Source organism: Meles meles, chromosome 13 (assembly GCF_922984935.1).
Source record: "Meles meles chromosome 13, mMelMel3.1 paternal haplotype, whole genome shotgun sequence".
Lineage (NCBI taxonomy): Eukaryota > Metazoa > Chordata > Mammalia > Carnivora > Mustelidae > Meles > Meles meles.
In genome coordinates this window covers 33,540,770-33,556,853 of record NC_060078.1, presented here as the reverse complement: position 1 = coordinate 33,556,853, position 16,084 = coordinate 33,540,770, and the positions used below count along the sequence as shown (strand labels likewise).

The 16,084-nt window shown below is 37.7% G+C and overlaps 1 protein-coding gene across 3 annotated transcripts in view; it reads left to right on the top strand.

Moving 5' to 3' along the window:
• Positions 1–14,437, top strand: part of P4HA1 (prolyl 4-hydroxylase subunit alpha 1) — a 103,422-nt gene extending 88,985 nt beyond the window's left edge. For all 3 annotated transcript variants that reach the window (XM_046027207.1, XM_046027206.1, XM_046027205.1), the window contains exons 11-15: positions 4,231–4,284; positions 7,406–7,471; positions 11,424–11,492; positions 11,991–12,087; positions 13,378–14,437. In XM_046027207.1, coding sequence (XP_045883163.1) covers positions 4,231–4,284; positions 7,406–7,471; positions 11,424–11,492; positions 11,991–12,087; positions 13,378–13,448 — 357 coding nt within the window. In that variant the 3' untranslated portion in view covers positions 13,449–14,437. The remainder of the gene's footprint in view (positions 1–4,230; positions 4,285–7,405; positions 7,472–11,423; positions 11,493–11,990; positions 12,088–13,377) is intronic.
• The last annotated feature ends 1,647 nt before the right edge of the window (positions 14,438–16,084 follow it).

Sequence of the window (16,084 nt, the reverse complement as noted above, 5' to 3'; positions counted from 1 at the left end):
TCCATACATTCCGATCTTGATCCATTTTGAGTCAGTTTTGAATATGGTATGAGGTGGAGGTCAATTTCATTCTTTTCATGTGAATATCCAATTGTTCCAGCATAATGTGTTTAAAAAATGATTCTTCCCTACTGAAATGTCTTAGTAATTTATAAGTATTAAGAATTAAAGTGCTTTATTTTTTTGCACTTATCAAGTATAGTTTAAACATTCCTTTACCTTCTCATTGTGAAATGATACAGAGTAAGCATGTTTTCTCTGCGTTTGCAAATTGTCATACTTCCAAGTTTGGGTTTTCAACATTTTATCTTTTGTGCTTTTAATATAAAGTATCCATGAGGGTTTTTTTGTTTTTTATTGTGAAGATTTCTTTCCAACATTATTTCCTCCAAGACATCTTTCTCCTTTCCATCACAATCACTTTCCATATGTTAGTAAGTTTGCCTTCACCAAGTTCCTCTGGCTGCATAGCTAGAGTTTCTTGAATAGCACAAATGGAAACCTTCCCCCTTGTCAGTTCTTTTTCCTTCGTCCCCATTTAGGTTTGATTTGAATTTTACTTAAAGCATCATTAACTTTCCATATCTGTGCTGTACGTTACCTTTTTTTTTTAAGCATATAAAATGTTTTTATTTGTTTTATGCTTCAATTATTCTAGTATGATATGAACACATGTAAGAAATCATTAAACCCTAGGGAAATTATAACTGGAAAATCTTTGCACAGTTACCAAACAGAACACATGTAATCTGCATAATTTGTGATGCTTTTAATGAAAAAGAGAACAGATAATAGTGTGAGATCTAAACACTTTAACATTTTTCTCAGTGAATCTATGATTTTTTTTTTTTATTTCTCAGGCTGTAGATCATTGGATATAACAAAGGAATTATGACAGTGTAAAATAGAGTCCATCATATCTTTTTTTGTTTTTTATAAACATATAATGTATTTTTATCCCCAGGGGTACAGGTCTGTGAATCGCCAGGTTTACACACTTCACAGCACTCACCATAGCACATACCCTCCCCAATGTCCATAACCCCACCCCCCTCTCCCAACACCCCCCCCCCCCAGCAACCCTCAGTTTGTTTTGTGAGATTAAGAGTCACTTATGGTTTGTCTCTCTCCCAATCCCATCTTGTTTCATTTATTCTTCTCCTATCCCCTTAACCCCCCCATGTTGCATCTCCACGTCCTCATATCAGGGAGATCATATGATAGTTGTCTTTCTCTGATTGACTTTCTTCACTAAGCATGATACCCTCTAGTTCCATCCACGTCGTCGCAAATGGCAAGATTTCATTTCTTTTGATGGCTGCATAGTATTCCATTGTGTATATATACCACATCTTCTTTATCCATTCATCTGTTGATGGACATCTAGGTTCTTTCCATAGTTTGGCTATTGTAGACATTGCTGCTATAAACATTCGGGTGCACGTGCCCCTTCGGATCACTACGTTTATATCTTTAGGGTAAATAACCAGTAGTGCAATTGCTGGGGCATAGGGTGGTTCTATTTTCAACATTTTGAGGAACCTCCATGCTGTTTTCCAGAGTGGTTGCACCAGCTTGCATTCCCACCAACAGTGTAGGAGGGTTCCCCTTTCTCCACATCCTCGCCACATCTGTCATTTCCTGACTTGTTAATTTTAGCCATTCTGACTGGTGTGAGGTGATATCTCATTGTGGTTTTGATTTGTATTTCCCTGATGCCGAGTGATGTGGAGCACTTCTGGATGTCTTCTTTGCAGAAATGTCTGTTCATGTCTTCTGCCCATTTCTTGATTGGATTGTTTGTTCTTTGGGTGTTGAGTTTGCTAAGTTCTTTATAGATTTTGGACACTAGCCCTTTACCTGATATGTCGTTTGCAAATATCTTCTCCCATTCTGTAAGTTGTCTTTTGGTTTTGTTAACTGTTTCCTTTGCTGTGCAAAAGCTTTTGATCTTGATGAAATCCCAATAGTTCATTTTTGCCCTTGCTTCCCTTGCCTTTGGCGATGTTCCTAGGAAGAGGTTGCTGCCTGTGTTCTCCTCAAGGATTTTGATGGATTCCTTTCTCACATTGAGGTCCTTCATCCATTTTGAGTCTATTTTTGTGTGTGGTGTAAGGAAATGGTCCAATTTCCCCAACACCATTTATTGAAGAGGCTGTCTTTATTCCATTGGACATTCTTTCCTGCTTTGTCGAAGATTAGTTGACCATAGAGTTGAGGGTCTATTTCTGGGCTCTCTATTCTGTTCCATTGATCTATGTGTCTGTTTTTGTGCCAGTACCATGCTGTCTTGATGATGACAGCTTTGTAATGGAGCTTGAAGTCTGGAATTGTGATGCCACCAACTTTGGCTTTCTTTTTCAATATTCCTTTGGCTATTCGAGGTCTTTTCTGGTTCCATATAAATTTTAGGATTATTCGTTCCATTTCTTTGAAAAAAAATGCATGGTATTTTGATAGGAATTGCATTAAATGTGTAGATTGCATTAGGTAGCATAGACATTTTCACAATCTATTTGTTCTTCCAATCCAGGAGCATGGAACATTTTTCCATTTCTTTGTGTCTTCCTCAATTTCTTTCATGAGTACTTTATAGTTTTCTGAGTATAGATTCTTAGCCTCTTCGGTTAGGTTTATTCCTAGGTATCTTACCGTTTTGGGTGCAATTGTAAATGGGATTGACTCCTTAATTTCTCTTTCTTCTGTCTTGGTGTAGAGAAATGCAAATGATTTCTGTGCCTTGATGTTATATCCTGATACTTTACTGAATTCCTGTACAAGTTCTAGCAGTTTTGGAGTGGAGTCTTTTGGGTTTTCTGTACGTTAACTTTTGTTAGCCAGTTCCCTCTTCCAGCTATCCATTTTTGTAAAATCTCACATGGGGAGGAAACACAGTTACATATTTTGCTGCCTGTGTGTGAACTGAATAACAGATGTGCAGTGACCAGTCACTGATGGACTTTGATAGAAGTGATAGGTAATTGATCATGATGTGCAGCTATTACTTACATAGTAATTTCTGGTCTAAAGCGCTAGCAGCAACATTAGTACTTTATACAGTTACAGTTAATACGCTGTGGTAACTGAAATTTAAGCTATGTTTTTAGGGGTCTGGTGTTAATGATTAGCTTAACATGCATTTTGGAACTGTGCAAAGAAGGGTTGTCTATACTTAAATTTGCTTAAGTTGCCATTTATTCATTGGTAATCTACAGCTTCCTTGGTATTCATTATATTATTAAAAACTCTTGTATATATATATCTTTTTCTTTCCTGATCGGTGTTTATTCTTATTTGCTTAAAACCTTCACAGAATTTTTCAAGCTACTTGATACAGTTTAAACTCCTTAGTAGGCTGATCCAACCCAACATATCTACACCATAAGGAATCAAATATCCAGAGTAATAATTTACATAGGACTTGGACTTTGCTGTGGGCAACACTCGTTTAAATATGTTCTCCTTTCATTTCATCAGCAGTGCTGTTTAAATCCCATTCTCCTTTCATGTTGTCATATTGGGATGCAAGGAAGGCATTAAGGAGGGTATCCTTCTCCTTAGTTTTCAAATAAGAAAACTGAGGTTGTATTGAAAGTTACATATATAATATATATTATATTATAGAAAGCTAGAACTTACACTCAGACCAGATACTTTTCTTACTTTCTTTTGCTGCTTCACACTGGAATTGTCATACCAACTGAAATTGTTAGCACTCTCTAGCAGGAATAATTAAGTTTCGTGTTAACTTCCTCCCTCTTTTACCTTAGGATAAAAAAAGTAGGAGGAAATTTTATTAAAATAGATTGGGAGTTTCCCAGCATTTGGGGCTTTGGAAAATATGAGTCTTAATTTAAACTCCAAAGGAAAGTGTTTAATAAAAATTAATAATAGAAACCTCAAAACTCTATCCTAGAAAATTTTAATTCTAAACATTTTAATTTTAAAATGCTAACTCAAATTTTAATTTAAGTTATGTATTAGAGGAAAACATGTACCCCAAACATGTACTAAAGAAAAGCATATTAACTAAGGTTCTAAAATAATCATGTAGTAGCTATCCTAGATTTTTATCCTGGTTCCTTAAGAACTCATTGATTTAAACTGCTTTGCTTCTCATTTCTCTAAGAGTACGTAACCATGACATATAAGACACCAAAATAGGACTTATTAATTTTTTGAATAGTAGTTCTTGATTCTTTTTAATGAATCCTTGTTCCTTTCTTTCAGGTAGCAAATTATGGAGTTGGAGGACAGTATGAACCCCATTTTGATTTTGCACGGGTAAGTTAAAAAAAAAATGGACGTAAGCGTTCTACTGAAGCTCAGGCATGACATGTTAATTCTGTTCTTTTAGTATTAAAAACTTATAGTCTGTTTGCAATTTGTGGAAGTACGGTGGAATAGAGACCCTATAAAACCTTTTCAGCAGTTAAAAAACCCTTAGATACACGTTAAAAAAAAAAAAAAAAAAGATACTTTTAAATGCATTGCTGAGCCTGGAAGAAAGTAAAGGAAATTCCCAAAGGCAAAATGAACAAAGAAAACCTAGAAACTAAAATTAGAGTTAAAGGGGGTGGCCAAAAAGTTGAAGCTGAAGGCATATGCCTCCAAGAGTCGAGAGCTTTGGAGACTAACAGCTCTGTGAGAGGACCTACCCCTGTGTAAGCTACTGAACCTGAGAGACCCATGCATAAAACCCGAATCTCCAAAAGGATAATATTCTCAGAGAAAGAATAGCCTTGAAAATAATCTGCTTTGAGTTATGAGCTTTAAGGAGAGTTGCCTGTCATCACCCGGGTTGGGGCTGGGGAATGCAATGTGTATGAGAGCCTTTTCTGGGAGTTTGAAAGCATTGCCGTGCTCCCACATGAACCTTGGATTTGAATTTTCACTACCCTGGAAGAGCAAATTTGTTCAGTTAGGTAGTACTCCTTGGTACTCCTCCCTGAAAACAGTCATCCTCATTATAACACCTCAGGAATTTTAAAGATTAAGGTCAGTCAAATATGAACTCTAATATTAAAGAAATCACTAATCACTAACTGGTAATAAGACACCATTGGTGAGACTGAAGTACCAACAGATTTAGATGCCCCAGGATGTTAGGTACTTCAGTTAACTGTATAACATTCTTAAAAATAGAAGGATAAATATTAAACTTTCAAAATGATTTAACATATTTGAAAAACAAATAGAAGCTATAGGGAGAAAAAAGTGTTGAAATTTAAAGTTTGGATAAATTACAACAGGCTAGAGACTGAAGTAAATCAGCAAATTAGTGATGAATCTGAAGAAATTATAAGAATACGCTGAGCCAGAAAAATTAAAAAATACAAAATAGATGTAGAGAAACACTGGAGAATAAATAATACTGAAGCAGTTTGCTAAAAAGATGTAACTTTTCTTTTTTCACATTCAGCTATACATTTTATATATATATAACCAAATCTTAATTAATTAAGCTTTATCATAATTATATGAATTATAGGGGCACATGGATGGCTTAAGTCAATTAAGCATCTGCCTCTAGCTTAGGTAATGATCCCGGGGTCCTGGGATGGAGCCCCATGTCAGGCTCCCTGCTTGGTGGGGAGCCTGCTTCTCCCTCTCCCTCTGCAGCTCCCTTGATGGTGCACATGCTTTCTCTGTGTTAAACAAATCTTAAAAAAAAAAAAAAGGTAAAATGAATTCAGAGAGAAATATTTTTTAAAAATTAAGTGAATTCTAAGAACTGTCTCAGGTATTTTAATAAACATCTTGATCTTTTACCATTTTAAAATAAGGGTATAATCTTTTGAAAGACAACAGTCTTTATTGTGTTATAGCCCTTGGCCAGCTTTAGTCCCAGAATCCTAGATTTCTTCTATGTAGGCCAGTAAAGAATATATTTTTAGTTTCTTTCCCTTCTATTTTCAATTACTGAAAAATGTCTGAGAGTCTTGGATGATGGGAAAGAGTATAAAATTCAAGCCCTGACATTAGTGCAACTAAATTTTTTCTTACTTTCTTATTTTGAAATCATTACAGATTCTTAGGAAGTAGTAAAGAAATATACAGGGAGATCTCTTGAACCCTTCCCTCAGCTCCCCCCCCCCCCCCACAGTGTTAGCATCTTCCATTACTATAGCATATTATCAAAACCAAGAAATAAGCTTTGGCACAAGCCACCAAACTTATTCATGTTTCACCAGTTATATTTACACTAATTTGCGTGTATGTGTGTGTGCAGTTTTACTACATGTGTAGCTTGTGAAACGGCCACCACAGTCAAGGTGCATAACCGCACCATCACTGCCAGACTCCTTATGGTACTGCTCTGGAGACGTACATACCCTTCTGCTTCCCGTGCCTAACTGCTGGTAACCACTAATCCAACTTGTTCTTCTCCATAATTGTATTTCACAAATGTTAGATAAAGGTAATATGCAGTATATATCCTTTTGAGATCTTCTCATTTCACTCAGCATAAGTCCTTTGAGGTTCATGTTCTTACCAAGTTTAATAATAGTGTGCTCTTTTTATTGCTGAGTACTATTTCATAGTATGGACACATCTCAGTTTGCTTAGTCACTCATCCTTTGAAGGACATTTTGGGGCTATCAAGGTCCTATTTGGAGCTATCACAAATAAAGATAGCTTTGTGTAAATTTGAAAAATCCATTTTCATTTTTCTGGGATAACTGCCAAGAGACTGTATTGTATTTTAATTTAGATTTTTAATTTGAGACAGAGAAAGAGCAGGGGGTAGGCACAAAGAGAGAGGGAGAAGCAGACTCCTTGCTGAGCAGGGAGCCTAAAGTGGGGCTCCATCCCAGGACCCTGAGATTATGACCTGAGTCAAAGGCAGATGCTCAACCGACTGAGCGACTCAGGTGCCCCTAATTTAGATTTTAATAGCCCAGATGTGAATTCTCCAGCCAGATTAAAGTGCTGACTGTCCAAAAGAATGAAAACAGTAGCAGTAAACATTTGAATGGCTCATGAGTTCAAAGTAAATCTTAAGGTAAATTTTTTACCCACAGAGTAGAGTTCATGAATGTGGCTAAAAGGCCCTCATGTCTTATTTGTTTTTTGGGGGTTTTTTTTTTGTTGTTTTTTGGAAGCAAAACTATAGGCATGAATTTTATTAATGATCTGTAGGTAGCCTAAATAGTGAAAACCAGTATCTACTAATAAATCTGGGGTTTTTCCCTATAGTGGTCTTATCAAAAGTATTCACTGTACATGCTGAATTGGCATCAACCAGTATTTGAGTGCCTGCTATATATTGTGCACTAGACTTTATAAATGAGTCTTTTGGGGTTTTGGCATATCCTTTAGCATATTACTGGTGTTTAGTTGCCACGAGAAAATTTGCATTACTGAATTTTATACTATTGAATTCATTGTGTTTTATTCACAGAAAGATGAACCAGATGCTTTCAAAGAACTGGGGACAGGAAACAGAATTGCTACATGGCTGTTTTATGTAAGTTACAGCTAAAATTTTTATTTTAAGATGGGATTTTTATTACATGACATTTATTTTGATGTGTTCAGGTGTTTGTTTTCCTTAGCCCTTATTTGATGTTCTGATTTAGAGTTTTTACAACTGAGTAACAGGAGGGGTTTTTTGCATTTATAACTTCTTCAAATTGTAATATTAAAGCCTGAATAAGAATGCTAAAATTAGCATTTTAGCGCCTGGGTGGCTCAGTGGGTTAAAGCCTCTGCTTTCGGCTCAGGTCATGATCCCAGGGTCCTGGGATCAAGCCCCGCATCTGGCTCTCTGCTCAGTGGGGAGTCTGCTTCCCACACCTCCCCGCCCCGCCCCTGTCTTTCTTTATGCCTACTTGTGATCTCTCTCTCTCTGTTAAATAAATAAAATATTTTTTAAAAAATGCTAAAATTACTAACAGTCTCTCTACTTGGAAACAATCATAGTTGATATTTTGGAGTATGGACTATCTGTTAATATGTGTATATAGGCATCTCTATATATACTCACACACATTTTAAACTTTTTGAATTTTTTGTTGCTATATGTCAGAAAAAGTTTACAAATCATCAGTACTATAACGATAAATTTTCACAAAGTGAACACATTTGATGTAAGCAGCAGCCAGGTCAAGAGCACATTCTAGGGGCACCTGGGTTGCTCAGTGGGTTAAAGCCTCTGCCTTCCGCTCAGGTCATGATCCCAGGGTCCTGGGATCAAGCCCCGCATCAGGCTCTCTGCTCAGCAGGGAGCCTGCTTCCTCCTCTCTCTCTGCCTGCCTCTCTGCCTACTTGTGATCTCTCTGTCAAATAAATAAAATCTTAAAAAAAAAAAACACAAAAAAAAACACATTCTAGCACCCTGGAAGCCCCATTAAGAGTAACCATTTTCTTTTCGTCGGGAGTGAGATAAAACAGCAAAAATAGATGCCATTTTCCTATCATTCAAATGGAGATAGGGATGAAAGTGCAATGAAATAAAAAGTCTAGATATAAGATACATCTTAAGTTAACAAAGGTTACAACAATGTAGGAGATTATATTTTCCAAATATTATACCAATAAGTCCTGTCTTACATGTTCTTTTTACATGACACTGATATTCTTACCGAGTGGTACGGACTATGTCCTTGGCCCCTGAACCTTGTAATTGCTTTGATTAGTAAAATGCAGGAGAAGTAGTATTATTTGACTCCTGAGGGTAGGTAATGAAAATGCGGTGCATTTCAGCCTTGCTTTTTGTGGAGATATGCGCTCTGGTAATCCAGCACCATGCTGGAAGAAGCCCAGACCACATGCAGGTATTCTGGACAAAGCCAGTCTCAACCTCAGCCTTCAAAATGACCCCGTGCCAGTCATCCTCTGACTGCAAATGCATGAGAGATCCAGAGCAACAACCAGGAGTGAAGCCTGCTCAACCTCACAACCGAGAGAGATAAAAAGTAATTTTAATCCATTCAGTTTTGTGGTGATTGTTATGAAGCAGTAGAGAACTGGAGCAAATATTATGACCAAAGTTAAGATTGCTCATATACCTAAACATATAGAAAAAATTAAAAAAAATTTAAAAATATCCTAAGTTTTTAAACTTTAATAAACAATGTGAAAATGGTTACTCTTTTTTTTTTTTTTAAGAATTTATTTATTTGACGAACCATAAGAGACTATGGACTCTGAAAAACAACCTGAGGGTTTTGAAGGGTCAGGGGTGGGAGGTTGGGGTAACCTGAGGGTTTTGAAGGGTCAGGGGTGGGAGGTTGGGGGAACAGGTGGTGGGTAATGGGGAGGGCATGTTTTGCATGGAGCACTGGGTGTTGTGCAAAAAGAATGAATACTGTTACGCTGAAAAAATAAATAAAATGGGAAAAAAAAAAGAATTTATTTATTTGACAGAGAGAGAGATCACAAGTAGGCAGAGAGCAGGCAGAGAGAGAGGGGGAAGCAGGCTTCCCACTGAGCAGAGAGCCCGACGCGGGGCTCGATCCCAGGACCCTGAGATACGACCCGAGCTGAAGGCAGAGGCCTAAACCACTGAGCCACCCAGGCGCCCCGAAAATGGTTACTCTTTTTTTTTTTTTAAAGATTTTATTTATTTATTTGACAGACAGAGACCACAAGTAGGCAGAGAGAGAGAGAGAGGAGGAAGCAGGCTGTCCGCAGAGCAGAGAGCCCGATGTGGGGCTCCATCCCAGAACGCTGGGATCATGACCTGAGCCAAAGGCAGAGGCTTTAACCCACTGAGTCACATCTAAAACAAGGGACTTAGAGGGGCACCGGGGTGGCTCAGTGGGTTAAAGCCTCTGCCTTTGGCTCAGGTCATGATCCAGGGTCCTGGGATCAAGCCCTGCATCGGGCTCTTTGCTCAGCGGGGAGCCTGCTTCTCCCTTTCTCTCTACCTGCCTCTCTGCCTTCTTGTGATCTCTGTCTGTCAAATAAATAATAGAGTCTTAAAAAAAAAAAATCAAACTCTGTTTTCTTTATTGTAACATTTGCTTGGCAAATCTTTTTGTTTTCAGTGTTTCTAAGTTCCTTGTTTTATTTTTTTAAAGATTTTATTTATTTATTTGACAGACAGAGATCACAAGTAGGCAGAGAGGCAAGCAGAGAGAGAAAAGAGGAAGCAGGCTCACAGCTGGCAGAGAGCCCGATGCGGGGGCTCGATCCCAGGACCCTGGGATCATGACCTGAGCCAAAGGCAGAGGCTTTAACCCACTGAGCCACCCCGGTGCCCCTCTAAGTCCCTTGTTTTAGATGTGACTCTTGGATGTAGCATACTTGGGTTTTGCTTTGTGATTCAGTCTTTATGATCTGTGCTTCCTCCATTTGGAAGATTTGTGTTTTTTTTTTTTTTTTTTTTTTTTTTTTAAAGATTTTATTTATTTATTTGACAGAGAGAGATCACAAGTAGATAGAGAGGCAGGCAGAGAGAGAGAGAGGGAAGCAGGCTCCCCGCTGAGCAGAGAGCCCGATGCGGGACTCGATCCCAGGACCCTGAGATCAAAATTTTTAAGATTTTAATTCCAGTATAGTTGACATACAGTGTGATACAGTTTCAGGTATACAATTGAGTGATTCAACACTTCCATACATTACCTGGTGCTAATCACAAGTGCATTCCTTAATCCCCATCACCTCTTTAAATCATCCGCCCCAACTTTCCCTCTGGTAACCACCAGTTTGTTCTCTATAGTTAAGAGAGTGTTTCTTGGTTTCTGTCCTTTTTTTTCCCCTTTGAATCCACATATGAGTGGAATCATATGGTATTTTCTGTGTCTGACTTACTTCACTTAGCAAATACTCTTTAGCTCTAAGTCATTGCAAATGGCAAGATTTTATTTTTTATGGCTAAATAATATTCCTCTGTGTGTGTGTGTGTGTGTGTGTGTGTGTGTATACACACACACATCTTCTTTATCCATTCATCTTTCAGTGGATACTGGGGCTGCTTCCATAATTTAGCCATTGTAAATAATGCTGCAGTTAATACAGGGGTGCATATATTCTTTTGAATTAGTGTCTTCATATACTTCGGATAAATAGTAGGAGCACGTACTGTTACTACTCTAGACACTTAAGCTCAGCAATGAACAAGTGAAAAGTCCTGCCCCCGGGGAGGTTGTATTTCAGTGCTATAAATGCCTAATTATACCCCTGTGTTACTTGATTTATTGGTTTTAAATGATGTCTTTTTACCTCTGGCTATGAGATACAAAAGATATCCTTATCTCCCTTCCTGGCGCTCTCATTTATTTTTTTACTTAAGTATGTAAACGTAAACCATATGTTATTTTGTTTAAAAACTAAGTAGCATGCACAAACCTTTCTATGTTAGGTAGAAGTCCAGATGTTCTCCTGTTCCCTGTGGTATCCTGTTTTCCTCACAGTGGCATATTTAGCTTTATTGTACCAGTGCTTCTGATAATACTTCTCTGGAATTCTTATAGATGAGTGATGTTTCAGCAGGAGGAGCCACTGTTTTTCCTGAAGTAGGAGCTAGTGTTTGGCCCAAAAAGGTAAACTTGATTTGTTTATTTTAATTTTGGGGGTCTCTTTATTTTTTTCCCTGAGGAAGAGATGCACCTCAATTTCATGGTTTAATTAATGAATTACATTTTTAAAGGCAGAGATACATGTAAGCCTTACTAGGTAAAACTTACGTACTAGGTATACCAAGTAAAATTTTGAATATTTTTATGGCACAGTTTACCATGATTACCTAGAAGTAATGAACAACCAAGGATTAGTACTTAAAAGTTTTCGTTTCTAAAATGGGTTCCATATGATGTTTATCCCTCCATCTTGCTACTGTAAGATTTGTTAAGGAACTTTGATACTAACATTTCCATATGATCATCAGAATTTTGTAAATGATTGTCATATTTTTAGAATTTTATTAGAAAAAATATAATGCTGCCATAGATGAGTACTTGCTCACAGAGGAAAATTTAATTCCTGCAAAAAGTGATAACCTGCTATCTTATTTAGAGATAATTTTTTATTATTCTCCACAGGGAACTGCTGTTTTCTGGTACAATCTCTTTGCCAGTGGAGAAGGAGATTACAGTACACGGCATGCGGCCTGTCCAGTGCTTGTTGGAAACAAATGGGGTAAATATTTCCTGTATTCTCTTGTGATTTCTCCTAACATTGAAAGGGATTCAGCCACGCCAGTTTCTGATCGTAATATAAAGTTTGCTTTTAACAGCTCAGAATTCTTATGACAGATTTTAACAGTATTGCCACTTGAATAAGGTAGTATCTTTCCCCCAAGGAGTTTACAATGGTCTCTGATGGAGACAGGCGAATGGATAAATTAGAATATGGTATGGTACACACTAGTACAGAGACGTAAACAAGATGGTAACTCCTTATAGTTGGGGAGGCTTCTTCAAAGCTTAATTTTAAAATTTGGTCTTGAAGCTAGAGCAGTATGTTTTCCAGGCCTGTTAGAGACGGGGGCCAGGACTCATGTGAAGCTAGGGAGACACTTAGGGTCATGCTAGTGCAAATGACCAGCCACATGAAAACAAAATAGAAACATACTGTTTAACTCCATAAATCCATTTCAATATGTGTCACTAGCCACATTTCAAGTATTTAGTAGCCAAATGTGTCTGTCTAGTGGCTACCATATCAGACACAGCAGGACTAAGAAATAACATCCGATGGTTAGGATTTTAAAAATCTTCCCTGGTGATGTTTGGCAATCACTGGACTAGAATGAAGAGAGGCCAGTGAAGGGGAGAACATTTTAGAAGGCTCTTTTTCCTTGTCTAAGTGGGCAAGGATGATAGCCTGGACTAAGGCAGCAGCAAAACTGTTGGAGAGTAAAGAGATTGAAGAGGTATATAAGAAAAAGTGACAGGATTTGATGACTGAAAGATTGGAAACAGGAGTTGAGAAAAGATAAAAGTAATTACGGGTCCTAGTTTAGATATTTGTACACATTGATGCCACTCATTGGGCTTTCGGATATAGGAGGAGTAGAAAATTCCATGTGAGGTACACTGAAAAGCAGTATCTTGAAATCAAGGAAACTCAATGAGCACATAATAGTAGTGACTGTAGGATGGTTCCTCTAGAGTGGAGGTTTTACATTCATTTTTTAAAAGTCTCTGTTAGAGGTTGTATTTTGCAAACAGGTTAAACAATGTTCTGACTGTACCTACATCTTAATTCCAATTGTGTTTCATTTCAAGCCTTTCATTGAACATCAGAAATTTAGGAAATGCACATACATAGACTATCAATTGAGTTTTTAACATTTAGAGAAGCTTTTAAGAGTACTCAAGTACCATCTGCCTTCATCTTATTTGGTCTTGAACTTACAGCTCATGTAGGGACTTCATTAAATTAGTTAGATAATAGAGAATCTTAATATATTTTTTTCTCTCACAGTATCCAATAAATGGCTCCATGAACGTGGACAAGAATTTCGAAGACCATGCACCTTATCAGAATTGGAATGACAAACAGGCTTCCCTTCCTCTCCTGTTATACTCTGATGTGTCTGATATGCACATTGCCCAGTCTTCACTTTCCAGAGTTTACAATTGACTAACACTCCATGATTGATTTCAGTCATGAACCTCATCCAGTGTTTCATCTGTGGACAATCACTAACTTTGTGGGGTTTTTTCCTTGTGAAAGTAACACTAAATCACCATATTGTACATATAAACCTTTAAAGTTCAGTTGGTATCACAGAGGATAAAGCAAGGTAGAGTTAAAAATGAGGAATTTTTACACTTCTATCTTAAAGAACTTCTAGGTTGGCTAAAGAAAACAGTTTAAGCATTTGATTATAGTATTTCACTACATCTCAATGTTCAGGGGATAGGCTAGAATGGGCCATGTGATTAAGTATGTGCCTAGGTCTTAGGTCTGCCTGATCTTACTTCTCTGGGTCTGCCTGAAGACTAGGAATAAACTAGTCCTCTAATCTGGGTTCCATTTGATGTTTGCCCCATATGCTATTCTAAGTTGATTTTTCTTCCTTCCAGATCTTTTTAAAGAAAGTATACTATATTTTCCCAGTCCCATTCTTTTCTCATAGCTCCTCTGTGGTGAATTTAGTCTGGGTTAAAATACTTTGCTTAAACAATTTTTTAATACAAAGCCCTGTATAACAACACTGGGTCTTAACTAAAATGATCATTAGCCTGTTTTCCCCCCTTTTCATAAATGATGATTTTGTCCATAAACTTTGCTGTTTTTCTTAGTGCTAATACCTTGCCTCTTGCTATATACCTTGCTATAGCAGGGTGATGATGTTGGCATTCTGGTAAAATATTGTGCCTTAGGAGACTGGAAATATTAAAATGTACAAGTCCTTTTAATGATGAGGGAATTGATAAAAAATCCTTTCTAAAAAGCCAAAATGTTTGTTTTTCTCAATTCTGAGATGTGTTGTGACAACAATGACCTATTTATGATCTTAAATCTTTTTTTAAAAATGTTTCTGTTTTCTGTGTGGTATTTTTTGTATTTGAATGTGAATGCATGCTATAGTGGCAACAGGTGATTTCTGTTGGTTTTTTTTTTTTAATGCGTAGGACTTAGGTTTATCCCCCTGCACTCTAATGTCACAGGGTCATGGTAGAAAATTGAGACTGTTTGAACTTTCAGATACTTAATCAAAATCAGCTTCCTTCAAAAAGAGCTCTACAACTTTACTGTGGTTATGAAGTTATTACACTAATGTTACTTGAGCTTTCTCTTACGCAAAAATAAGGTGGACTATACAGCTGTGACCCTAATGAAGTCTACTAATGACCTTTCATACTAACTTTTTACATTTCTTATGGTGAATCTTAGTTCATACAAGGGATTTCTATCCTTTATGCACTATTTAAATATAAATTTAAGAAAGTGTTACTTGTCTGGGTAAGAAGGTATTATTACTTTCACCGGTTAAAAAAAAATCAACTGTAAAATTCCTTTCTCCCCAAATACCCTTTGTTTCACCACCACAACTATTTTGGTAAGAAATATTGAGCATTAGCTTCAGTATTTTAATCTGCTTAGATTTTGTGACCATAGATGATTTTTTAAAAAAAAAAATCATGCTAGAAGCAATGCAAATGCAAAAGTATAGAAATAAAATGGGGGAGGGTTCAGTGAATGGAAACTAACCTTTATTTCCTTATGTGTTTTAGCAAGTAGAATAAAAGTAATATATATTTCAGAGGAAATGACATTTCTAAAGATTCCCTTATTATATCCAACCCAAACTCTCCATGAGGATCAATAAACTTTTTTCAGTATTAGATCTTACAGAACCCTCCCATGTTTCATTACCCACTATTTTTCTATACAAATGGAAAGGAGAAAAAAAATCCTGTAAAAAGTTTTGAGTCCAGTGGTCACTGCAATCTTTTTTTTTTTGATGGAGAACCTTAAAACCAGTGAGGACTTCATGCCAGCCCTGGGTGCCCTGGGGCACAGAAAAAAAACCCCATGGTTTTATTTGTTTGTTTAAGATTTATTTGTTTGACAGAGATCACAAGTAGGCAGAGAGGCAGGCAGAGAGAGAGAGAGGAGGAAGCAGGCTCCCCGCTAAGCAGAGAGCCCGATGCGGGGCTCGATCCCAGGACCCTGGGATCATGACCTGAGCTGAAGGCAGAGGCTTTAACCCGCTGAGCCACCCAGGTGCCCCCAAAAAACCTCATGGTTTAAAAGGAGCAACTATATAAAGGAACCGTGCCAAAGGATGGCGGAGCTGTTGGAACTCTCTTTAGTTTGGAGGGGCTGGCAAGTGCCATAGTTTATGTTCCCCTTCAGTTTGATAGCATGGATAGAGGCAGGGTCTGGGCGCTGTAGCAGGCTTATCACCTTAGTGAGACCCAGGCCTCTAGCCTATGCCAGTCCCAGCCATCCCACCAAAGCAACTTCAGCTGCAGCCAAGATGGGGCACACACAGAACACCCTTAGTGAGTGCTCACTATACCTCAATATAGCCGTCTCAGGCAGTTGATACAGGCGCAGAGCACCCCAGAACACTCCAAACCTGCACCTGAGGACTTGTCAGCGCACCTGTGGCACAATACTCTAGGCACCCCTGTATGGAGTGCTCCAGGATTCTCTGGCCCATAGCCTGTCTTAG